Source organism: Giraffa tippelskirchi, chromosome X (genome assembly GCF_054371585.1).
Source record: "Giraffa tippelskirchi isolate mGirTip1 chromosome X, T2T-mGirTip1v1.2.pri, whole genome shotgun sequence".
In the NCBI taxonomy this organism is placed as follows: domain Eukaryota; kingdom Metazoa; phylum Chordata; class Mammalia; order Artiodactyla; family Giraffidae; genus Giraffa; species Giraffa tippelskirchi.
Genome location: NC_137289.1, coordinates 101,371,338 through 101,397,487, shown reverse-complemented (window position 1 = coordinate 101,397,487; position 26,150 = coordinate 101,371,338). Strand labels below are relative to the sequence as shown.

Below are 26,150 nucleotides of genomic sequence, written 5' to 3'. Positions count from 1 at the left end.
GAAGCTGAAGCTCCAATATTTTGGCCACCTGATGCATATGATTGACTCAATGGAAAAGATCCTGATGCTGGAAATGATTGAAGGCAGGAGGAGAAGGGGACGACAGAGGATGAGGTGGTTGGATAGCATCACCAACTCGATGGACATGACTTTGAGCAAGCTCCGGGAATTGGTGATGGACAGGGAAGCCTGGCATGCTGCAGTCCATGGTTTCACAAAGAATCAGACATGACTGAGCGACTGGACTGACTGAAATGCATTGCTTTTTATGGCTGAGTAACATCCCATTGTATATATGTACCACAGTTTCTTTATCCACTCATCTGTTGATGAACATCTAGGTTGCTTCCATGTCCTAGATATCATGAATACTGCTGCGATGAACATTGAGGTACATGTGTTTTTTCCAATTATGATTTTCTCAGGGTATATGCCCAGTAGTGGGACTGTTGAGTCTTATGGTAGTTTTATTCCTAGAGTTTTAAGCAATCTCCATACTGTCTTCCGTAGTGGCTGTATCAATTTACATTTCCACAAGGAGTACAAGAAGATTCCCTTTTCTACACAACCTCTCTAGCATTTATTGTTTGTAGTTTTTTTTGATGATGGCCATTCTGACTGATGTGAGGTCATATCTCATTGTAGTTTTGATTTGCATTTCTCTAATAATGAGAAATGTTGAGCATCTTTTCATGTGTTTATTAGCCATCTGTATGTCTTCTAAAGAGAAACTTCTGGTTAGGTCTTCTGTCCACATTTTGATTGGGTTGTTTGTTTTTCTGGTATTGAGTTGCATAAACTGCTTACATATTTTTGTAAATTAATTACTGTGTCAGTTGTTTCACTTGCTATCATTTTTTCACATTCTGAAGATTGTTTTTTCACCTTGTTTATAGTTTCTTTCACTATGCAAAAGCTTTTAAGTTTAACTAATCCCACTTGTTTATTTTTGTATTTATTTCCATTACTCTAGGAGGTGGATCATAGTGGATCTTTCTGTGATTTATGCTAAATGTGTTCTGCCTATGTTTTCCTCTAAGAGTTTTATGGTTTCTGATCTTACAATTAACTCTTTAAACTATTTTGAATTTATCTTTGAGTATGGTGTTAGGAAGTATTCTAATTTCATTCTATTTAAAATACCTAGAAATAGACCTACCTAAGTGGAAAAAGAGCTGTATACAGAAAACTATAAGGCACTGATGAAAGAAATCAAAGGTGACATAAACAAATGGAGAGATATCCCATGTTCCTGAGTTGGAAGAATCAATATTGTGAAAATTACTATACTACCAAATGCAACCTACAGATTCAATGCAATCCCTAGCAAATAACCAATGGCATTTTTCACAGAACTAGAAGAAAAAATTTCACAATTCGTATGGAAACACAAAAGACCCTGAATAGCCAAAGCAATTCTCAAAAAGAAAAATGGAGCTGGAGAAATCAGCCTTCTTGACTTTCGACTATACTACAAAGCTACAATCATCAATAGAGTATGGTTATGTCAGAAAAACAGAAATACAGACAAATGGAGCAAGATAGAAATTTCAGAGATAAACCCATGCACCTATGGGCACCTTATCTTTGACAAAGGAGGCAAGACTGTACAATGGGGCAAAGATAGTCTCTTCAATAAGTGGTGCTTGGAAAATTGGACAGCTACCATAAGGTTTTGATAGAGCAGTCTCTCTATACACACTATACACAAGATTGTTTTAAGTTGCTAGTCTCTTAATTTCAAATGCATTTCAAATATCTCGCATCTATACTCTCCTTGTTGCACAATTATTGGTTTTGATAACATATTTTTGTGCAGATTGTTTCCTACCTTTATTATATGTTTGCCTTTACTGTTGAGCTTTTCCACTTGTAAATTTCTTGTTTCTAGTTGTGGCCTTTTCTTTTTCACCTAGAGAAGTTCCTTTAGCATTTGTTTTAAATCTGGTTTCATGGTATTGAATTTTCTTTTTTTTTAATTAATTAATTCATTTTAATTGGGGGCTAATTATTTTACTTTATTGCAGTGGTTATTGCCATGCATTGACATGAATCAGCCATGGGCAAACATGTGTTCCCCATTTAGAAACCCCCTCCCACATCCCTCCCCATCCCATCCCCCAGGGTCATCCCAGTGCACCAGCCGTGAGCACCCTGTCTCATGCATCGAACCTGGACTGGTGATTCACTTCACATATGATAATATACACGTTTCAATGCTACCCTCTCAAATCCTCCCACCCTCGCCTTCTCCAACACAGTCCAAAAGACTGTTCTTTATATCTGGGTCTCTTTTTCTGTCTCGAATATAGGGTCATCATTACCATCTTTCTAAATTCCATATATATGTGTAAGTATACTGTATTGGTGGTTTTCTTTGTGACTTACTTCACTCTGTATAATAGGCTCCAGTTTCATCCACCTCGTTAGAACTGATTCAAATGCATTTTTAATAGCTGAGTAATATTCCATTGTGTATCTGTACCACAGCTTACTTATCCATTTGTCTGCCGATGGACATCTAGGTTGCTTTCATGTTCTGGCTATTGAAAACAGTGCTGCAATGAACATTGGGGTACACGTGTCTCTTCCAATGCTGGTTTCCTCGGTGTGTATGCCCACTAATGGAATTGCTGGGTCGTATGGCATTTCTATTTTCATTTTTGTAAGGAATCTCCACATTGTTCCCCATAGTGGCTGTACTAGTTTGCATTCCCACCAACAGTGTAAGAGGGTTCCCTTTTCTCCACACCCTCTTCAGCATTTACTGTTTGTACACTTTTTGATACCAGCCATTCTGACCAGCATGAGATGGTACATCATTGTGGTTTTGATTTGCATTTCTCTAATAATGAGTGATGTTGAGCATCTTTTCATGTGTTTGTTAGCCATCTGTATGTCTTCTTTGGAAAAATGTCTGCTTAGTTCTTTGGCCCATTTTTTGATTAGGTCTTTATTTTTCTGGAATTGAGCTGCATGAGCTGCTTGTATATTTTTGAGATTCATTCTTTGTCAGTTGCTTCATTTGCTATTATTTTCTCCCATTCTGAAGGCTGTCTTTTCACCTTGCTTATAGGTTCCTTAGTTGTGTAAAAGCTTTTAAGTTTAACTAGGTCCCATTTGTTTATTTTTGCTTTTATTGCCATTACTCTGGGAAGTGGGTAATAGAGGATCCTGCTGTGATTTATGTCGGAGAGTGTTTTGCCTATGTTTTCCTCTAGGAGTTTTACAGTTTCTGGTCTTACATTTAGATCTTTAATCCATTTTGAGAGTAGGAAAAGGCAAAAAAGTTAGGACACTGAAAGATGAACTCCCCAGGTCAGTAGGTGCCCAATATGCTACTGAAGATCAGTGGAGAAATAACTCCAGAAAGAATGATGGGATGGAGCCAAAGCAAAAACAATACCCAGCTGTGGATGTGACTGGTGATAGAAGCAATGTCCAATGCTGTAAAGAGCAATATTGCATAGGAACCTGGAATATTAGGTCCATGAATCAAGGTAAATTGGAAGTGGTCAAACAGGAGACAGCAAGAGTAAAAATCGACATTTTCGGAATCAGTGAACTAAGATGGACTGGAATGGGTGAATTTAATTCAGATGACCATTATATCTACTACTGTGGGCAGGAATCCCTTAGAAGAAATGGAGTAGCCATTGTGGTCAACAAAAGAGTCTGAAATGCAGTACTTGGATGCAATCTCAAAAACGACAGAATGATCTCTGTTCGTTTCCAAGGCAAACCATTCAATATCACAGTAATCCAAGTCTATGTCCCGACCAGTAACACCGAAGAAGCTGAAGTTGAACTGTTCTATGAAGATCTACAAGATCTTTTAGAACTAACACCCAAAAAAGATGTCCTTTTCATTATAGGGGACTGGAATGCAAAAGTAGGAAGTCAAGAAACACCTGGTGTAACAGGCAAATTTGGCCTTGGAGTAAAGAATGAAGCAGGGCAAAGGCTAATCGAGTTTTGCCAAGAGAACGCACTGGTCATAGCAAACACCCTCTTCCAACAACACAAGAGAAAACTCTACACATGGACATCACCAGATGGTCAACACTGAAATCAGATTGATTATATTCTTTGCAGCCAAAGATGGAGAAGCTCTATACAGTCAGCAAAAACAAGACCGGGAGCAGCCTGTGGCTCAGATCATGAACTCCTTATTGCCAAATTCAGACTTAAATTGAAGAAAGTAGGGAAAACCACTAGTCCACTGAGGTATGACCTAGATCAAATCCCTTATGATTATACAGTAGAAGTGACAAATAGATTTAAGGGACTAGATCTGATAGAGTGTCTGATGAACTATGGACAGAGGTTCGTGACATTGTAGAGGAGACAGGGATCAAGACCATCCCCATGGAAAAGAAATGCAAAAAATGCAAAAAGGCAAAATGGCTGTCTGAGGAGGCCTTACAGATAGCTGGGAAGAGAAGAGAAGCAAAGGGAAAGATATTCCCATCTGAATGCAGAGTTCCAAAGAATAGCAAGGAGAGATAAGAAAGCCTTCCTCAGTGACCAATGCAAAGAAATAGAGAAAAACAACAGATTGGGAAAGATTAGAGATCTCTTCAAGAAAATTAGAGATTTCATGCAAAGATGGGCTCGATAAATTACAGAAATGCTATGTACCTAACAGAAGCAGAAGATATTAAGAAGAGGTGGCAAGGATACACAGAAGAACTGTACAAAAAAGATCTTTATGACCCAGATAATCACGATGGTGTGATCACTCACCTAGAGCCAGACATCCTGGAATGTGAAGTCAAGTCGGCCTTAGAAAGCATCACTACGAACAAAGCTAGTGGAGGTGATGGTATTCCAGTTGAGCTATTTCAAATTCTCAAAGATGATGCTGTGAAAGTGCTGCACTCGATATGCCAGCAAATCTGGAAAACTCAGCAGTGGCCACAGGACTGGAAAAGGTCAATTTTCATCCCAATCCCAAAGAAAGACAATGCCAAAGAATGGTCAGACTACCGCACAATTGCACTCATCTCACACACTGGTAAAGTAATGCTCAAAATTCTCCAAGCCAGGCTTCAGCAATATGTGAACCGTGAGCTTCCAGATGTTCAAGTTGGTTTAGAAAAGGCAAAGGAACCAGAGATCAAATTGCCAATATCCGCTGGACCATCGAAAAAGCAAGAGAGTTCCAGAAAAACTTCTATTTCTGCTTTATTGCCTATGCCAAAGCCTTTGACTGTGTGGATCACAATAAACTGTGAAAAATTCTGAAAGAGATGGGAATACCAGACCATCTGACCTGTCTCTTTAGAAACCTATATGCAAGTCAGGAAGCAACAGTTAGAACTGGACATGGAACAACAGACTGCTTCCAAATAGGAAAAGGAGTATGTCAAGGCTGTATATTGTCACCCTGCTTATTTAACTTACATGCAGAGTACATCTGGAGAAACACTGGGCTGCAAGAAACAAGCTGGAATCAAGATTGCTGGGAGAAATATCAATAACCTCAGATATGCAGATGACATCACCCTTATGGCAGAAAGTGAAGAAGAACTAAAGAGCCTCTTGATGAAAGTGAAGAGGAGAGTGAAAAAGTTGGCTTAAATCTCAACGTTCAGAAAACTAAGATCATGGCATTTGGTCTCATCACTTCATGGGAAATAGATGGGGAAACAGTGGAAACAGTGGCAGACTTTATTCTTTTGGGCTCCAAAATCACTGCTAATGGTGATTGCAGCCGTGAAATTAAAAGACGCTTACTCCTTGGAAGGAAGGTTATGGCCAACCTTGATAGCTTATTCAAAAGCAGAGACATCCATCTCAATAGAACTGATTCAAATGTATTCTTTTTAATGGCTGAGTAATATTCCATTGTGTATATGTACCACATCTTCCTTATCCATTCTTCTGCTGATGGACACCTAGGTTGCTTCCATGTCCTGGCTATTGTAAACAGTGCTGTGATGAACACTGGGGTACACGCGTCTCCTTCAATTCTGGTTTCCTCGGTGTGTATGCCCAGCAGTGGGATTGCTGGGTCATATGGCAGTTCTATTCCCAGTTTTTTAAGGAATCTGCACACTGTTCTCCATAGTGGCTGTACTAGTTTGCATTCCCACCAACAGTGTAAGAGGGTTCCCTTTTCTCCACACCCTCTCCATCTTTTATTGCTTGTAGACTTTTGGATAGCAGCCTTTCTGACTTGCCTGAAATGGTACCTCATTGTGGTTTTGATTTGCATTTCTCTAATAATGAGTGATGTTGAGCATCTTTTCATGTGTTTGTTAGCCATCTGTATGTCTTCTTTGGAGAAATGTCTCTTTAGTTCCTTGGCCCATTTTTTGATTGGGTCATTTATTTTGCTGGAATTCAGCTGCAGGAGTTGCTTGTATATATATGAAACTGGAGCCCATTATACAGAGTGAAGTAAGCCAGAAAGAAAAACACCAATACAGTATACTAATGCATATATATGGAATTTTAAAGATGGTAGCAATAACCCTATATGCGAGACAGAATAAGAGACACAGATGCATAGAACAGTCTTATGGACTCTGAGCGAGAAGGTGAGGGTGGGACGTTCTGAGAGAATAGCATTGAAATATGTATATTATCATATGTGAAACAGAACACCATTCCAGGTTCGATGCATGAGACAAATGCTCAGGGCTGGGGCATTGGGATGACCCAGAGGGATGGGATGGGGAGGGAGGTGGGAAGGGGGTTCAGGATGGGGAACACATGTAAACCCATGGCTGATTCATGTCAATGTATGGCAAAAACCACTACAATATTGTAAAGTAATTAGCCCCCAACTAAAATAAATAAATTTATAAAAAAAATAAAAGCAGAGACATTACTTTGCCAACAAAAGTCCGTCTAGTCAAGGCTATGGTTTTTCCAGTGGTCATGTACAGATGTGAGAGTTGGATGGTGAGGAAAGCTGAGCACCGCATAATTGATGCTTTTGAACTGTGGTGTTGGAGAAGACCCTTGAGAGTCCCTTGGACTGCAAGGAGATCCAACCAGTCCATCCTAAAGGAGATCAGTCCTGGGTATTCATTGGGAGGAATGATGTTGAAGCTGAAACTCCAATACTTTGGCCACCTCATGCGAAGAGCTGACTCATTTGAAAAGACCCTGATGCTGGGAAAGATTGGAGGCAGGAGGAGAAGGGGACAACAGAGGATGAGATGGCTGGATGGCATCACCAACTCGATGGACATGAGTTTGGGTAAACTCCGGGAGTTGGTGTTGGACAGGGAGGCCTGGCATGCTGCAGTTCATGGGGTCGCAAAGAGTCGGACACGACTGAGCAATTGAACTGAACTGAACTCCTTCCCTTACTGTGTCCACAAGTCTGTTCTCTATGTCTGCATACTCATTGCTGCCCTTCAGACAGGTTCATCAATACAATTTTTTTAGACTCCATGTACATACGTTAGTACATGATATTTTTTCTTCTCTTTCTGACTTACTTCACTCTGTATGAACCTATTGACTCTAGATTCATCCATCTTATTAGAATTGAGTCCAGTGTGTTCCATTTTATGGCTAAGTAATATTCCATTGTGTACACGTAGCACAGTTTCTTTATCCATTCTTCTTTCAATGGACATCTAGGTTGCTTCCATGTTCTAGCTATTGTAAATTGTGCTGCAATGAACATTGGGGTACATGTGTCTTTTTCAATTATGGTTTATTCAGGGTATATGCCCAGTAGTGGGATTGTTGGGTCATATGGTAGTTTTATTCCTAGTTTTTTAAGAAATATCCACACTGTTTCCACAGTAGCTTTATCAATTTGCATCCCCACCAACATTTCAAGAGGGTTCCCTTTTCTCCACACTCTTTCCAGCATTTATTGTTTATAGATTTTTTGATGATGGCCATTCTGACTGGTGTGAAGTGATACCTCATTGTAGTTTTGATTTGCATTTCTCTAATAATGAGCAATATTGAGCATCTTTTCATGCCTTCTTTGGAGAAATATCTGTTTAGGTCTTCTGCTCACTTTTTGATTGAGGTGTTTTTTTTCTGGCATTGCGCTGAATGAGCTTCTTGTATATTTTGGAGATTAATCCTTTTTCGGTTGTTTCATTTGCTATTATTTTTGCCCATTCTGAGGGTTGTCTTTTCATCTTGTTTATGGTTTCCTTTGCTGTTCAAAAGCTTTTAAGTTCAGTTAGGTCCCATTTGTTTATTTTTGTTTTCATTTCCACTACTCTAGGAGATGGGTCATTGAGGAACTTGCTGTGATTTATTTCAAAGTGTGTTCTGCCTATGACTTCCTTGAAGAGTTTTATAGTTTCTGGTTTTACATTTAGGTCTTTAATCCATTTTGAGTTTCTCTTTGCATATAGTGTTACAAATTGGTATAACTTGAATCTTTTACATGTAGCTGTCCACCACCACTTATTGAAGAGACTATGTTTTCTCCATTGTATATTCTTGCCTCCTTTGTCAAAGATAAGGTGTCCATATGTCCATGGGTTTATCTCTGGGCTTTCTAGCTTGTTCCATTGGTCTACATTTCTGCTTTTGTGTCAGTTCCATGCTGTTTTGATGACTATAGCTTTGTTGTATAGTCTTCAGTCAGAAAAGTTGATGTGTCCAGCTCCATTTTTCATTTTCAAGATTGCTTTGGCTATTCATGGTCTATATGATTACATACAAATTGTGAAACTTTTTGTTCTTGTTCTATAAAAATATACCATCAACAGTTTGATAGGGATTGCACTGATTCTGTAGATTGTTTAGGTAGTATAGTCATTTTCCCAATATTGATTCTTCCAATCCAGGAACATGGTATATCTCTCCATCTGTTTGTGTCATCTTTGATTTCTTTCATTAGCGTCTTATAGTTTTCTGTATATAGGTCCTTCACATCCTCAGGTAGGCTTAGTCCTAGGTATTTTGATTTTTTTTTTTTTTTTTACAATGGAGAATGCAACTGTTTCCTTATTTCTCTTTCTTATTTTTCATTGTTAGTGTAAAGAATGCTATGGATTTCTGTGTAATAATTTTATATCCTGCAACTTTCCTATACTCATTGATTAGCTCTAGTAATTTTCTGGTGCCATCTTTGCATGGTGTATCTTTTACCAGCTTTTACTTCTAACCTACCTTTATTTTGGGGGGACTTCCTAGGTGGCATTAGTGATAAAGAACCTTCCTACAAATGCAGGAGACATAAGAGATGCAGGTTTGATTCCTGGGTCTGAAAGATCCCTTAGAGGAGGGTATGACAATTCACTCTGATATTTTTGCCTGGAGAATCCCATGGGCAGAGGAGCCTGGTGAGCTACAGATCCATAGCGTCACAAAGAGTCAGATATGACTGAAACAACTTAACACATAACACACACATCATGTCATCTGCAAGTGGTGACAGTTTTATTTCTTTTTTTTCCAATATACATTCATTTTATTTCTTTTTCTTTGTTTTCTGTGGCTAAGACTTCCAAAAATATGTTGAATTATAGTGGCAAGAATGGGCACCCTCGTCTTGCTCCTGATCTTAGAGGAAATGCTTTCGGTTTTTCACCATTAGGAATAATGTTTGCTGTGGGTTTGTCACATATGGCCTTTATGATGTTGAGATATGTTCCTTCTATGCCTATTTTATGGAGAGTTATTTTAATCATAAATGGATGTTTAAATTTGCAAAAGCTTTCTCTGCATCTATCGAGATGACCATATGGTTTTTATCTTTCAATTTGTTAATATAGTGTATCAGATTGATTAATTTGCATATACTGAAGAATCCTTGCATCCCTGGGATAAAGCCCACTTGATCATGATGTATGATCTTTTTTAACGTGCTGTTGGATTCTCTTTGCTAGAATTTTGTTGAAGATTTTTCCATCTGTGTTCGTCAGTGATATTGGCCTGTTATTTTCCTTTTTTTGTAGCATGTTTGTCTGGTTTTGGTATCAGGGTGATAATGGCCTCATAGAATGAGTTCAAGAGTTTTCTTTCCTCTACAATTTTCTGGAAAAGTTTGAGGAAGATACATGTTAGCTCTTCTCTGAAATTTTGGTAGAATTAGCCTGTGAAGCCATCTGGCCCTGGGCTTTTGTTTGTTAGAAGATTTTTTATTGCAGTTTTGACTTCTGTGCTTGCGATTAGTCTGTTTATGTTTTCTATTTCTTCCTGGTTCAGTTTTGGAAGGTCATGCTTTTACAAGAATTTGTCCATTTCTTCGAGTTTGTCCATTTTATTGGCATATAGTTGCTCATAGTAGTCGCTTATGATCCTTTGTATTTCTACATTGTCTGTTGTAACTTCTTTTTCATTTCTGATTTTATTGATTTGAGTCTTCTCCCTTTTTTCTTGATGAGTCTGGCTAATGGTTTTCAATTTTGTTTATCATCTCAAAGAAACAGCTTTTAGTTTTATTGATCTTTGCTATTGTCTACATTTCTTTTTCATTTATTTTTGCTTTGATCTTTACAATTTCTTTACTTCTACTAACTTTGGCTTTTTTGTTCTTTTTCAGGTTGCTTTAGGTGTAGGGTTAGGTTGTTTATTTGATGTTTCTCTTGTTTTTTGAAGTAGGCTTGTATTGCTATAAACTTCCCTCTTACCACATGTTTTTCCTTCATCCAGTGGGTTTGACTTGTGTTTTCATCATCATTTGCTTCCAGGCATTTTTTTAAATTTCTTCTTTAATTTATTCAGTGACTTCTCATTTATTCAGAAGTGTATTGTTTAACCTCCTAGTGTTTGTGTTTTTTATAGTTTTTTCCTGTAGTTGATGTCTAATCTTATAACGTTGTGGTCAAAAAAGATGCTTGAAATGATTTCAACTTTTAAAAATATATTGCAGCTTGACTTATGACCCAAGATGTGACATATCCTGAAGAATTTTCCATGTGTACTTTAAAAAAATAAAATCTATTGTTTTCGGAAGAAATGCCCTGTAGATATCAATTAGATCTAACTGGTCCAATGTATCATTTAAAGTTTGTGTTTTCTTATTAATTTTCTGTCAGGATCATCTGTCCATTGGTGTGAGTGGAGTGTTAAAGTCCCCCATTATTATTGTGTTACTGTTGATTTCCCCTTTAATAGTTGCTGACATTCGCCTTATATATTGAGGTGCTCCTATGTTGAGTGCATATATATGTATAATTGTTTTATCTTCTTCTTGGATTAATCCCTTGATCATTATATAGTGTCCTTTCTTGTCTCTTACAGCAGTCTTTATTTCAAAATCTATTTTATCTGATATGAATATTGCTACTTGAATTTTCTTTTGATTTCCATTTGCATGGAATAAGTTTTTCCAGCCCCTCACTTTCAGTTTGTATGTGTCCCTAGGTCTGAGGTGGGTCTCTTGTAGATAGCATATACAGGAGTCTTGTTTTTGTATCCATTCAGCCAATCTATGTCTTTTGGTTGGAGCATTTAGGCCATTTACAAAAGGTAATTATTGATACGTATGATCCTATTACCATTTGCTTTGTTGTTTTTGGATTTGCTTTTACAGGTTTTTTTTCTTTCTCTTGTGTTTCCTGTCTAGGGAAGTTCCTTTAGCATTTGCTGTTAAAGTGGTTTTGTGGTGCTGTATTCTCTTAAATTCTGCTTGTCTGGAACATTTTTTATTTCTCCTTCACATCTGAATGAGATCCTTGTTGGATGGAGTAATCTTGGTTGTAGGTTTTTTCCTTTCATCACTTTAAGTATACCCTGCCACTCTCTTCTGGCCTGCAGAGTTTCTGTTGAAAGATGAGCTGTTAGCATTATGGGAATTCCCTTGTATGTTATTTGTTGCTTTTCCCTTGCTACTTTTAATATTTGTTCTTCTTAATTTTGATTGGCTTGATTAATATATGTCTTGGAATGTTTCTCCTTGGGTTTACCCTTATGGGACTCTCTGGGCTTCCTTGACTTGGGTGGTCATTTCTTTTCCCATGTTAGGGAAGTTTTTGACTATAATCTCCTCAAATATTTTCCCATACCCTTTCTTTTTCTCTTCTTCTTCTGGGACCCCTATAATTCCAATGTTGGTTCACTTAATGTTGTCCCAGAGGTCTCTGAGACTGTTCTTATCTCTTTTGATCCTTTTTTCTTTATTCTGCTCTGCTTCACTTATTTCCACCAGTCTGTCTTCCAACCACTCTGTCTTCCAGATCACTCATCCGTTCTTCTGCCTCAGTTATTATGCTATTGTTTCCCTCTAGTGTATTATTAATCTCAGTTATTGTGTTGTTCATTGCTTATTTTCTATTTCTTCTAAGTTCTTGATAAACATTTCTTGTATCTTTTTGATCCATGCCTCCAGTCTGTTTATCTGTGCCTCCATTTTATTTCCAAAGTTTTGGATCATCACTACAATCATTACTCTGAATTCTTTTTTACATAGACTGCCTATTTCCTCTTCATTTGTTTTGTCTTGTGGGTTTTTACCATGTTCCTTCAACTGCTGCGTGTTTCTCTGTATTTTCATTTTGTTTAATTTACTGTGCTTGGAGTCACCTTTCTACAGGCTGGAAGGTCTTAGTTGCTTTTAATTGTCAAGTCTGCCCCCACCCCGGGTGGGTTTGGACCAGTGCCTTGTGAAGGTTTCCTGTTGGGAAGTTTGTGTCTGTGTTCTGGTGAATGAAGCTGGGTCTTGACTTTCTGAAGGACAGTGCCATGTCCAGTGAAGTGTTCTGGGATGTCAGTGGGCTTGGCATGACTTTGGGTAACCTGTCTGCTAATGGGCAGAGTTGAGATCCTATTTTGCTGAAAGTTTGGCATGAGGTGTCTGGCACTGGAGCTTGCTGGTCTTTGGGTGCTTCTTGGTCTTAGTGTTGAGATGGAGGCTTTGGGGAGAGCTCTCATTGATTAATGTTCCATGGGTTTGGGAGTTCTCTGGTGATCCAAAGTCCTGGACTTGGATCTCCCACCTCAAGGGTTTGGGCCCAACCCCTTACTGTGGCAGGACAATTTCACAGGCCACACAGAACAGGTGACAAAATCCCAAGACTAATGGCGAAAGCAACACAAACAGCCCAGAACACTCAAAGAAACTCACACACTCTTTCTGAGGAGATTAACTTCCCTTTTTGGAAGTGTAGGGTCCTCTGTCAGTGTTCAGAAGCTGTTCTGTAGGAGTTATCCCATATGAAGATGGATTTTTAATGCATTTGTTGGGAGGAAGTTGATCTCCCTGTCTAATTCCTCCACCACCTTGAAAGTCCTCAGGAATCTAGCTGTAACTTCTTATGTTTATATGTTATTCAGTAGTAAAAAATAAGCAAATACCTGGACCCTGTTTCTCCCTGTACATGCCTGCATCTACAGATTTGGAGATAGCAATTTGCACTGCAATCTCAGTTTGCTCATGAATTAAAATGAAGATCATTTTCAATTTTCTAGGTTTTTTTTTCCTTGTTATATAATGGTTGGAGAGAAGCTTTTTAAAATTTTACATCTCTGTGATGATAACTTAATATCATGGGAATCTGAGGATAAGATTTGAAGCTCTGTTTGTCTTCCAGCATCCATACCACAGTTTACAAATTCCCCCACGATGGTGATCATGGTGGGTTTACCAGCTCGAGGAAAGACCTACATCTCAACAAAGCTCACACGCTATCTCAACTGGATAGGAACACCAACTAAAGGTATGTCTCTGAAACTCTTTGTTCTACAGCCCTCTATAGAACACTGATGGAGTATGGAGTAAGGTAACATACCACAAAAGAGCCAAACCACTAGTACAGGAATGTCTCAAACAACTATTAACAGTACTAAGACTATTACTAATATTATTACTCCTGCTGCTACTACTTCTACCACTATGACTGTGACTACTATTTCTACTACTGCTACTACTACCGTCATAAATTTTACAATTTCTTAAGTACATATCCAGTGCCAAATCTTATGCTAGGCACTAAGTATAGGAAAACTAATAAGATTAAATATCTGTTTCAAAGGAGGTCAATTTTGTAAGACCTCAAAATCACCCTATCAATAACATATTACTCTTATTACCATTTTTATTAATATTACATCAATAATACTATTTTATTAGCATTACAATTTCTTTACAACCTTAAAGTTCCCTTCAGAACTTAGGGATGTATGGAGTCAAGTACATTGAAACCCCAGCCTGGAGGCCCCCACAAGCTCTTCAGTACAGCAGGGCACTTTAGCTCACCTCTCCAGTCCAGACAGCGCCCTGTCTCCTAGCTTCTCCTTACGTCTGTGCCTTGCTTCTCCCCCTCCCCAGCAGGAAGTGATCCTGCCTCTTTCTGCCTCCAGAGGGGTCTCCTTCACAGCCTGTCAGCCTCCTCCCACACTCCCTGCCTCCAGCTTTCCTTTCTCCCCACGTGATCTCTTTTCTGCTTACTATCTCTTATTCAGCAATCACTCTCTTCTATTCTCCTTTTGATTTCTCTATCCCTGCCCTGTATCCCCATTCCTATTTGACTCCTCTGTTCTCTCTAGGACCATGCTTTTCTGGGTTCCCACACCAATGCTTTCTACAGCCCCCTCTATGCCAATACTAATTACATAGTGTATTGTGTGTCTGGGTCTCTCGCCCCAGGAGCTGCTCTGGGGTAAGGGATTAGATCTTATTCATTTCTATTGCTCAAGTAGGACAAAATTAAGACATTCAGGGGCTTTAAACACTAAAAGGTAGGGTGCCCCGCATCACATGTAATTCAGAATAAAAACAGTAAATGTAACAAAGTCTACCTTTTTTTTTAAAATTTTTCCCCTAATGACTAAAAGCATTAATAAATGCTTTTAATGCATATCCACTTGGTTGAACACTTTTACTGGGGCTGTGTCTTTACTGATACACTAAGCAAGTGCTTAGCCTGTCTCTCTTGTGGAATGGAGCACTGTTCCCCAGTGCAGAAAGAAGTTCTTCTCAGGCATTCATTTGCTCGGTCATTAATTATTTGTTGAGCACAGTTGTGTCAAGTCCCTTGTTGGATGTTGGGCAAACAAAAACAAGTAAAATAGGACCCCTGCCCTCAAAGAACTCACATCTATTCTTAAGCTCTAAAACACCCACGTGGGAAGAACTAGTATTATCATCATCCCATAGTTGACGAAACTAACACCCAAGAGTTGGCACATCTTGTCTGAAGGCACATGGTCACCATGTGATGGAACACATCGCATGTATGTAACATCAACCAAGGTGATGGAACACAAGGTGATGGAACCAAGATACGAACCCACATCTGGTTGATTCCATAGCCTAACACTCACTGTGTCTGACACTGACACTGACACTCACTGTCTATACTTGGCACTACTGATGGGAAGAGGAGAGAACCCACATTGGCCCTGTACTCCCCTCCATGTTCTTCCTCTCACTTCTCTTGACCATCCCAACACCCTATCTATCTGCCCCCTTCCCTCCCTCTCTCCAGTCTTCTCCTCTCCTTCTCCCATTTCTTCTTTCCCTTCATTTACTTTCTGTTTCTCTCATTCACTGGTGAGTTTCCCAATGGTCCTCCATGTGCCAAAACTCATACTATGCACTAGACATGCAAAACTAGATGAGGTTCACACCCTGTCCTTGAAGATTTCTCCATTTGGCTGAGGTGCATAAGAATACATGTCACTGAAGAATCCCAGAGCAGGGTACTGAGGGTCTCATAGAGGAAATCACCACCTGGAAGGCAGTGAAATCTTCCATATATGGTATATTTGAGCTGGGTGGGTCCTGTGGGAGGAATAGGACATTGGCAGAAGAGAAGGGGAGAAGGAATAGTTCTTGTAGGACTGCAGGCTCTGAGGAGCCTCTGCTGAGGGTAGGGGCACATGTGATGGTGGCAGATGGGTCTCTGCTCCTATGCACCTGCTTCCCATCTGCTCCACTCACATAGAGACCCTCAGAGTCATGTTTCAAACACATAGCTGCCCATATCTATAGCTACCAAGGGCTCCCTTGACTGGCAGGTTTAAATCCAAGCTCCTTAGCCTATCATTCATTCAAGGCCCTCCATGACTGGCCTCTGCCAGGCTCACAGGCCTCAGTCACAATTGGATGGCTCATGTTCTGCCTTCTGCCAATGCCACACCTTTGCTCAAACTGTTCCTCTACCTGGAATGTCTTTGTTCCCCTCTCCCACACACCATGCCTGCCTATAAAAGGTCTGCCTTCCTATAAAGACTGGTACAAATGCTGCTTTCTCCAAAAAAAGCTTCTGAGACTACTCTAAGTTTAGTTAGTCTTTCCTTCCCCCTTACTCTTTTGCATGACTCTGTCAGAGCACTAACAAACTGGGTGAGAGCTCTCTGTTTACTGGTTTACTCTCTGTCCTGCCTTCTGGATGATGAGCTTCTTGTGGGTCCATCATGCAGATCTGATTCATCTCTGAGATCCCAGAACTCATGTACTGATTTACAAAGTAGACATGAGAAAGTATTTGTTGGACGAATGAATGAAATACTACATTACCTCTTTGCCTATTATCCCCTTGTTCCCACTTTCCCTCCTTCCTCTCTGGTTTTTCACCATTACAAATGAGAAAGTGTGGCCTAAAAAGTCCAATAAATCTAGGTTCTCTATACTGACGTATAAAATATGATAGCATTGGACTAGGTATCCGAAGGCCCAGTCTAGTTATGTCGTCAGCTTGCTCATTGTTTGAACCTTGGTTTACTCCCTGGATCCCAGTTTCTTTATCTTTCCAATGGAGTGGGGCATTAAAAGTTTTGTAGTTTATGATAAAATGGAATAGCGGAAAGATCACCAGCTTTGGAACCAAACAGACCTGTGTTTGAATCCCAACTCTCCACTTACTAAGAGAGTTACTTTCTTTCTCTGAAATTTCATTTTCTTATTTATAAAATGGGAATGGCGATTTCTATTTTTTAGGGTTGTTGTGAGGAGTAAGTGAGCTAGACGCCATAATTTGAGGCTTTGTATACATATTATATAATTAGAAACTCTACCTTCTTTTACCTCTGAGATCCCTCCTGGAAAGGACTTTTTTTTGCCACTGGGATCTTCCCAACCACTTCACCAGGGCTTCCTGCTTTCAGTGTTTAATTTAGGCCAATATCGACGAGAGGCAGTGAGCTACAAGAACTACGAATTCTTTCTTCCCGACAACATGGAAGCCCTACTTATCAGGAAGTGAGTACCTAACATTTTAAAGACCTTTTCTGCACCCTGGCTGAGGGAGGCCTCTGTTCAGATGAGAGGGGAGTAGAGCAGAGCAATTTGGGTTAGTAAGGAGACCATCTAGACTCTCAAAGCGGAGTTAAGACAACCCTTACACTACCTTAACCAAAGCCTACTTCTGGTCATATCCATCCCCTGCTTAAGAACTTTTAACAATTTCCTACTTCTGACCGGAAGGAGTGGAAATTTAGCCTAGCATTTAAAATAAGAGTCTCAGTAGTTTGGCCCACTCCAATCTCATCCATTCAACCTCGAGGTGTTTGTCCTCTACAAGACTCTGAACACTTTCAGAACAGAGCCTGAGTCTCATTTATTGATCTACATCCTCATAATAGAACCCAGCAAAGAGTAATCACTAAACAGATTTTTGCCAAGAGTGTAAATACATTTCCATCATGTTACCTGTGTTTGCCCTGTTATATGTGCCATGAATGCCTTCTACTTCACAGAGTATGTATTCAGGCTCTTCTTGGGTTCAAGACTCAATTCAGTTTGAGCACTATCAGTTCAAGGTTTGGAGCCCTTAATAGTATGGCTCTGTCATTAGTCTACTTTTCCTGGGTATGTTATGCCCCTAAGATGTCTACACAGAGCCACCTTCAACTGTGTGACTTCTCTGTGCTTGTCGTAGTTCCTAGAACATAGAACACCCTTTGTAGATATTCAACAGATGAATAATATAATGTATGACATATGAGATATAGTGCAAAAGACAATGCAGAATAGAGAGGAACTCATCTTGGGTATAGTAGTTGTCTCTGTTTCTTTCTTCATTTTTTTTCAGGCAGTGTGCCCTAGCAGCCCTGAAAGATGTTCATAGCTATCTCAGCCATGAGGAAGGTCGTGTTGCAGTAAGGAAATTTGCATTTTCCCTTGGGTTTCTGTTGGGATGGAGAAGAGCTAATATATATTGAGTGTTTATTGTGTTCTATGCATTATTATAAGCACTTTGCATGAAGTAATTTAATTCCACCCTCCCCCACAAGATAAGCATTTTTTTTTACTATACTCCATTTTATACCCCAGAAAAATGTAGTGCAGAAAGACCAAATTGTTAAATATTTTCCCAAAGGGTAGGCCAGAACTGGAATACAGGTTGTATAGCTCCAGAATCTATACTCCTAACCAATATAGTCTACCACTCTACCCCCAAGAATTCAGCAGGACTACACTAGAATTTGACTGCAATACAAACATTTTTGAGTTCTAGAGATTTACCTAAACACCTAGTCAATTTAATCTCATAAACCTCTAGTATAGGATTTGGAAATTCTAAAAGGGCTTCAAAGAACTCCAAAGTGATAGGGAGTGAAGAAGCTTCACCTAGGAGCTCAGAAAATCAGTTCCAACTCTGCTTTGTCAGTAAGTCTCAGTGGCCTTGGTTAAAAGAAACCCTTCTTCTAAGCCTCAGCTATTTTACCTGTAAAATGGCCCTAATAGAATTCCACAATTTTCATCTTGCCTTATTATGCCTACAGAGCCTGCTGCATTTCTGGGCAGACAGCAAGGGCGCAATGAGTGCTTGAGAAATTGATATAAGTCATTTCAAATCCTTCAAAACCCTGTTCAAGTTTTATCTCCTCCTTGAAACCCTTTGCTTAGCATAGGGATGGTCAAAGAATAGGCAGTCTATCAGAACTAGATTTAAAGTAAACCAATCTCATTGTGTGCCTCTAGGTTTTTGATGCCACCAACACTACCAGAGAACGACGGTCACTGATTCTGCAGTTTGCTAAAGAACATGGTTACAAGGTAGAGTAACTCTTCAACTCTTATCTAGAGCCTACTCATCTATGAGCAAACCCCAAAGAAAGCCAAACCAGAGGACAGAGTTGCCAAATCAGCTACCATAGGCTCAGCATTTTAATTGAATTATAGGGCTTTCCAGATCACAGTTAGAAACAGAAAAACAGAACAGAAGAGGAAAGAAGGGATGCCACATAAGGCAGTGGAAGATAATTACTGAGAAGCTGACACTGTTGGATGGATATGAGGAAGGAGGAGATGGAATCACTACAATTTAGGGCCAATCTGCCTCATAAAACTCAGAATCCTAAAAGCACCACTGTATGAAATTACATTGTCAGAAATGCCTCTAAAGATGACTCAGAGTCATTGAGAAGGGGTCAAGTTATGTTTAACTCATACCAAATATAATTCCTTGCTGAAGTCTCTCTTTTGTTTTTCTTATAGGTGTTTTTCATTGAGTCCATTTGTAATGACCCTGACGTCATTGCAGAAAACATCAGGGTAAGGAGCACCAGTCACCTTTTTTTCCCTTCTTATTTTGTCTCAGATTTGGATCATGCCTAGAAATATCTCTGTAGTTAAAGGAGGTATTTTTCCATAAGCTTCTCCTCCCACTTCCTATAGGAAGTATTCCTTCACCATCCTGGCATACAATGATTCTGTGAAATTCTTCTTGTACTGGAGAGAGGAAACTAAGGTTCCAAAGGGAGAAGTAAGTTGTCAGGAGTTCATATAGCTGGGAAGAGACAGAACTGGGACTGAACCTCAGGTCTGTCTATCTGTCTTGAGAGCCTTTTTTTCTGCCCCACAATTTGTATCAAATTTATCACTGCTCTTAGATTCCAGGTGTGTGGTCTAGATTTAGAACACTCACCACATTTTATTGTTTCCTATTTCATCAAATTACTGTATTTTGGGGACAGAGGAGACCTTAAAGATCACCTCCTTCAATGTTTCATCAGAAACTTGAAATCTTAGCTGAATGTTTGTCTAGATTTTCTTTTTGTACCTCCAATGATGAGGCTTACTGCCTTCATTAAATGCAGTCCAATCAAGCTGAAATCTGACTCCCTGTAGTCTCCACTCATTGGTCCTATTTTTGCCTCTTGAGGCATTAGAATATGTCCAAATCCTCTCTTTCCTTTTCATCCATCCACCTGTCCATCCATTTGTTGATTAAACATAAATTGAATCCATATACCTGGACTGAACCATTCTGGGTACAAGAGACAGAAATAGATAAAGGAGAGCCCAGCCTTGAACTCACAGTCTAGTGACGGAGACTGACAACGTAATAGATAAAACTCTGTGAGATCAATGCTGAGATAAACGAACAAAGGAGGTTGTGGAAGGCTGTTGAGGGACTAACCTTGCATAGGAAGGCTTCTTAATGAAGATAACAGCTGATCTGCATCTTGAAGAATGAATAGGCATTTAGCAGGTAAAGAATGGAAAATAATGGGATGGCATATACTAAGTACGGTGTCTTGGGGGAACTAGAAATAGCTTAGATTGGCTAAAGCAAAGTGTGTGGAGGACTAGAAGAGCAATGGGAGATGAGGATGAAGAAATCATTCAGGGCACAATCATAACAAGCCATGTGTCACCTGCTAAAGAATTTCATGCATGCATGCTAAATTGCTTTATTCATGTTCGATTTTTTTGCAACCCTATGGACTGTAGCTCACCAGGCTCTTGTGTCTATGGGGATTTTCCAGGCAAGAATACTGGGGTGGGTTGCCATGTCCTGCTCCAGGGGATCTTCCTGATCCAGGGGTTGAACCTGGCCCTCTTATGTCTCCTGCATGGGCAGGTGGGTTTTTAACACTAGCGCCACCTGGCAAGCCCAAAATATTTCATACATGGTCCTAAAAGATATGAGGAAATAGTGAAGGGTTTCAAGTAGAGGAATTCCATATTCAGGTGCACACATTAGAACTATCCTTCTTGATACTAGTAAGGGAAAGTAAACTGTAAACAGAGTAACTTGTCACAAAGCTAGAATGAGCATCCAGAAAAGAGAGAATGGAGGCCATTTGGGGAGATATTTAGAAGATATAGTGAAGGTATATCTTCACTATATATACCTTCTATATAGTGAGGTATATAGAAGGTATATACATTCTAAGAGGTACCTTCTAAGAGGTGGGGGATGATAGAAAGAGACACATCTAGGATGACTCTCAGATTCATTTAAGGATCAGAAGCGAAAGGCAAATGAGAAAAGGAAAGATATACCCATTTGTATGCAGAGTTCCAAAGAATAGCAAGGAGAGAAAAGAAAGCCTTCCTCAGTGACCAATGCAAAGAAATAGAGGAAAACAACAGAATGAGAAAGACTGGAGATCTCTTGAAGAAAATTAGAGATACCAAGGGAACATTTCATGCAAAGATGGGTTCAATAAAGGACAGAAATGATATGGACCTAACAGAAGCAGAAGATATTAAGAAGATGTGGCAAAAACACACAGGAGAACTATAAAAAAAGATCTTCATGACCCAGATAATCACGATGGTATGATTACTCACATAGAGCTAGGCATCCTGGATTCTGAAGTCAAGTGGACCTTAGGAAGCATCACTATGAACAAAGCTAGTGGAGGTGATGGAATTCCAGTTGAACTATTTCAATTCCTAAAAGATGATGCTGTGAAAGTGCTGCACTCGATATGCCAGCAAATTTGGAAAACTCAGTGGTGGCCACAGGACTGGAAAAGGTCAGTTTTCATTCCAATCCCTAAGAAAGGCAATGCCAAAGAATGCTCAGACTACTGCACAATTGCACTCATCTCACACGCTAGTAAAGTAATGCTCAAAGTTCTCCAAGCCAGGCTTCAACAATACGTGAACCATGAACTTTCAGATGTTCAAACTGGATTTAGAAAAGGCAGAGGAATCAGAGATCAAATTGCCAACATCTGTTGGATCATTGAAAATGCAAGAGAGTTTCAGAAAAACATCTACTTCTGCTTTATTGACTATGGCAAAGCCTTTGACTGTGTGGATCACAACAAACTGTGGAAAATTCTGAAAGAGACGGGAACACCAGACCACCGGATCTGCCTCCTGAGAAATCTGTATGCAGGTCAAGAAGCAACAGTTAGAACTGGACATGGAACAACAGACTGGTTCCAAATAGGAAAAGGAGTAGGTCAAGGCTGTGTATTGTCACCCTGCTTATTTAACTTCTATGCTGAGTACATCATGAGAAATGGTGGGCTGGATGAAGCACAAGCTGGAATCAAGACTGCTGGGAGAAATATCAATAAGCTCAGATATGCAGATGACATCACCCTTATGGCAGAAAACGAAGAAGAACTAAAGAGCCTCTTGATGAAAGTGAAAGAAGAGAGTGAAAAACTTGGGTTAAAACTCAACATTCAGAAAACTAAGATTATGGCATCTGGTCCCGCCACTTCATGGCAACTAGATGGGGAAACAATGGAAACAGTGGCTGACTTATTTTGGGGGGCTCCAAAATCACTGCAGATGGTGATTGCAGCCATGAAATTAAAAGACGCTTGATCCTTGGAAGAAAAGTTATGACCAACCTAGATAGCATATTAAAAAGTAGAGACGTTACTTTGCCAACAAATGTCCATCTAGTCAGAGCTATGGTTTTTCCAGTAGTCATGTGTAGATGTGAGAGTTGGACTATAAAGAATGCTGAGCACCAAAGAATTGATGCTTTTGAACTGTGGTGTTGGAGAAGACTCTTGAGAGTCCCTTGAACAGCAAGGAGATCCAACCAGTCCATCCTAGAGGAAATCAGTCCTGAAAATTCATTGGAAGGACTGATGCTGAAGCTGAAACTCCAATACTTTGGCCACCTGATGTGAAGAGCTGACTCATTTGAAAAGACCCTGATGCTGGGGAAGATTGAAGGCAGGAGGAGAAGGGGACAACAGAGGATGAGATGGTTGGATGGCATCACCGACTCAATGGACATGAGTTTGAGTAAATTCTGGAAGTTGGTGATGTACAGGGAGGCCTGGTGTGCTGCAGTCCATGAGGTCGCAAAGAGTCAGACATGACTGAGTGACTGAACTGAACTGAACTGACTTGAGTAGATGACAGTGCCATTCACTGAGATGGAGAATATGGGTAGAGAAGGTAGATCCTAAGGGATTAGAAGATGCCAGCCCTTCAGAAATCTAAAGCCAACATATGCTAAGTTATCCCAGTAAACACTTGATACATGTAAACAATTATGACCCCTGGTCAAGATCTCCTGTTCCTCTTCTTCAACCATTTCTCACACCACAATTTCCATTCCACTTATAAATGATTATCTTAAACTCTGTACTCTAGAACTGAATATAATGTAACAGACCTTGTTTGAGCACACAGAGATAAGGAATGAGGGGTTATACCCTTCAGATTCTCTTCAACTGTCTGATTTTGTAAACTTGAGCAAGGCCCTCTCTCTAAGTCTCGATCTCTTCATCTTTATGATGAGGGATATTGGATTCAGTGAACTCTAAGAGCTCTTCCCAAGGGCACTGTCAGAATCTCTGTCTCCCATGGTTCTTTCTCCCTTCTTCCAGCAAGTGAAACTTGGCAGTCCTGATTATATAGACTGTGATCGTGAAAAGGTTCTGGAAGACTTTCTAAAGAGAATAGAGTGCTATGAGGTCAACTACCAACCCTTGGATGATGAACTGGATAGGTAAGAATTCAGAACCATAAAGTATAGATCTGGATCCTTAGCCTGGTTTTGATGTCTTATAGGACCTGAAGAAATGCCTTCCCTCTCTGGGTCTCAAGTTTATTTGTAACATCAGGGAGCTACACTTGATCTGTCTTCAAGGGCCCTCCCAGCTCTAATTATCCACGACATGGTGATTCTTTGATGTGTAAGGTGTTCACAAGAGGATTGAAGTAATATTTTACTGGACAATATGGACATATTAGGACCCTGGTCTCTGGGGGAAAATGCCTCTCCCTTATGGTTATTACTATTATGTTCTCAAAAGTATTCTTCACATATGGATGACACTTCAGTTTCCAAACGTGTTCACCTTTTTTTGTTTGTTTGTTTCATTGAATGTCCTTGGCACTCAAGTTAAGGTAGCAATGTCTGTGATGTCTTATGATCACAAATTTTCAAGAAGAGGAAATTGCATCTTAGGGAGCTTGAGCTTGCTCAATCTTCTGCCACATAAAGCTAGGATTTTAATCACGCATTCTGTCTCTTAATCATGTCTTTTTTCACAATACACATGTACCTTTTTCAGTCAATATGTATTTGACTTCTTTGGACTGTGGTGTATATAGGGGGTGTAAATAAGGGCAAGAAAAGTAGGCTCTATCCTCAGGTAGCTTCCATAATGTTTTGATATAGGAGAAGATGATGAAAAATATGAAACTTTCATTCATAATACCAACAAAAGATGGGAGAGATGTTAGCTGGCAGTAGAAGGAAAATGTTAGCTTTAGATATAAGGTGTCCCCAGAAGCTCACTTTCTTTCAAGATAGATTGTGATGAGAAGAGACTCTGGTCACTCAGACCCTTTGGGCCTCAAGTAAGCAGTATAAGGAGGCTGCTAATAGTCATCACCACTCTAAGAAGTTTAAAGAGCATCCTTCTAGATTTGTCCAACCGAAATCCCCAAGGTGAACATTGTTACTGCCTCACTTCTTAGATGGGGAAACAGACATGGAGCAGGGCAAGGGCTTATCTGAGGCCACACAATGAGTTAATAGCAGAATATATACTCAAATTCCTATCTGCAAACTTCATCATGGTTATCCCCTCCCACATACCTATATCATAAAAAGTGTCACATGATACTCAGTGCAAGGGGCATGACCTTATATATGATTGTGAATATTGTTCACTGTGCCAGGTCAAGGGAAAAATTGCTTTTCTCATCAAGGCATCTGTGCTGGAGTGAGGGAAACTTTTTCAAATTTCCACAAAGGCACTATATGAGAAGTTTGAAGAAGGAGTGCTAAAGTGAAAGGACAGCATTGAGAAAGCTCTAGCCTTTGGCCTAGACTTCTGCAGGTGCTCAGTGTTTCATAAATCAGTTCAGGTCTGAAGATAACTGATTCTGAAAGTTGGCTTTATCTAATCATTTTTCCATCAACAGACATTTACAATCCATGCATCAAGGCCCAAATCTAGGTGTGCCCTAAGAATCCAAAGAGGGATAGGCTATCTTCTCTGATAGAATGACCACTTGGTTGAAGAAGACAATGAGTATGCAGCTGCCCAGGATCTGGGGATGGTAAAGCAAGTGGCGTGGGGGAACACAGAAGAGGTGATCCAGTACAACTTGGAGGGAAAGGTCTGGAAGAGCATGTTTACCAAGTAGGTAGACTAGACATCTATTTAGGGCACCAGCAAGGTAGAGACTACTAAAAATAAGAAATAAGAAAAGACAATCTTGAAAGTTTTTGATAGTTTGTATTGGGTTGGCCAGAAATTAGTTTGGGTTTTTCTGAATGAACTTTCTGGCCAATGCAATATTTCAAAAACAGCGTCAAGGTAGTAAAAACAGAAAAGATCTAAGCAGAACTCAGTGGAACCTCCTCATATTATAATATAGCTTATAATTTTTAATATAAAGATGTCTCTCCCATCAGGAAGCTTCCATAAGCCTCTTATCCTTATTCATCAGAGGGCAGACAGAGGGAAAACCACAAGCACAGAAAACTAAACAAACTGATCACACAGACCACAGCCTTGTCTAACTCAGTGAAACTATGAGCCACGCCATGTAGGGCCACCCTAAACGGACAGGTCATGGCGAAGAATTCAGACAAAACATGGTCCACGGGAGAAGGGAATGACAAAACACTTCAGTATTCTTGCTTTGAGAACCCCACGAATGTATGAAAAGGCAAAAAGACGTGACACTGAAAGACGAACTCACCAGGTCGGTAGGTCCCCAATATGCTACTAGAGATGAGTAGAGAAATAACTCCAGAAAGAATGAACAGATGGAGCCAAAGCAAAAACAATGCCCAGATGTGGATGTGCCTGGTGATGGAAGTAAAGTCTGATGCTGTAAAGAACAATACTGCATAGGAATCTGGAATATTAGGTCATGAATCAAGGTAAATTGGAAGTGGTCAAACAGGAGACAGCAAGAGTGAAAATCGACATTTTAGGAGTCAGTGAATAGGAATAGATCAGAATGGGCCAATTTAACTCAGATGACCATTATTTCTACTACTAGGGGCAACAATCCCTTAGAAGAAATGGAGTAGCCCTCATAGTCAAAAAAAGAGTCTGAAATGCAGTACTTGGGTGCAATCTTAAAA

General features: G+C 39.7%; 1 protein-coding gene across 4 annotated transcripts in view; it reads left to right on the top strand.

The window, feature by feature from the left end:
- PFKFB1 (6-phosphofructo-2-kinase/fructose-2,6-biphosphatase 1) overlaps positions 1–26,150 on the top strand; it is an 82,858-nt gene that overhangs the window by 34,592 nt on the left and 22,116 nt on the right. For all 4 annotated transcript variants that reach the window (XM_081565507.1, XM_081565506.1, XM_081565505.1 and 1 more), the window contains 6 exons: positions 13,470–13,595; positions 16,987–17,080; positions 17,913–17,979; positions 18,806–18,880; positions 19,322–19,378; positions 23,425–23,546. In XM_081565507.1, coding sequence (XP_081421633.1) covers positions 13,470–13,595; positions 16,987–17,080; positions 17,913–17,979; positions 18,806–18,880; positions 19,322–19,378; positions 23,425–23,546 — 541 coding nt within the window. The remainder of the gene's footprint in view (positions 1–13,469; positions 13,596–16,986; positions 17,081–17,912; positions 17,980–18,805; positions 18,881–19,321; positions 19,379–23,424; positions 23,547–26,150) is intronic.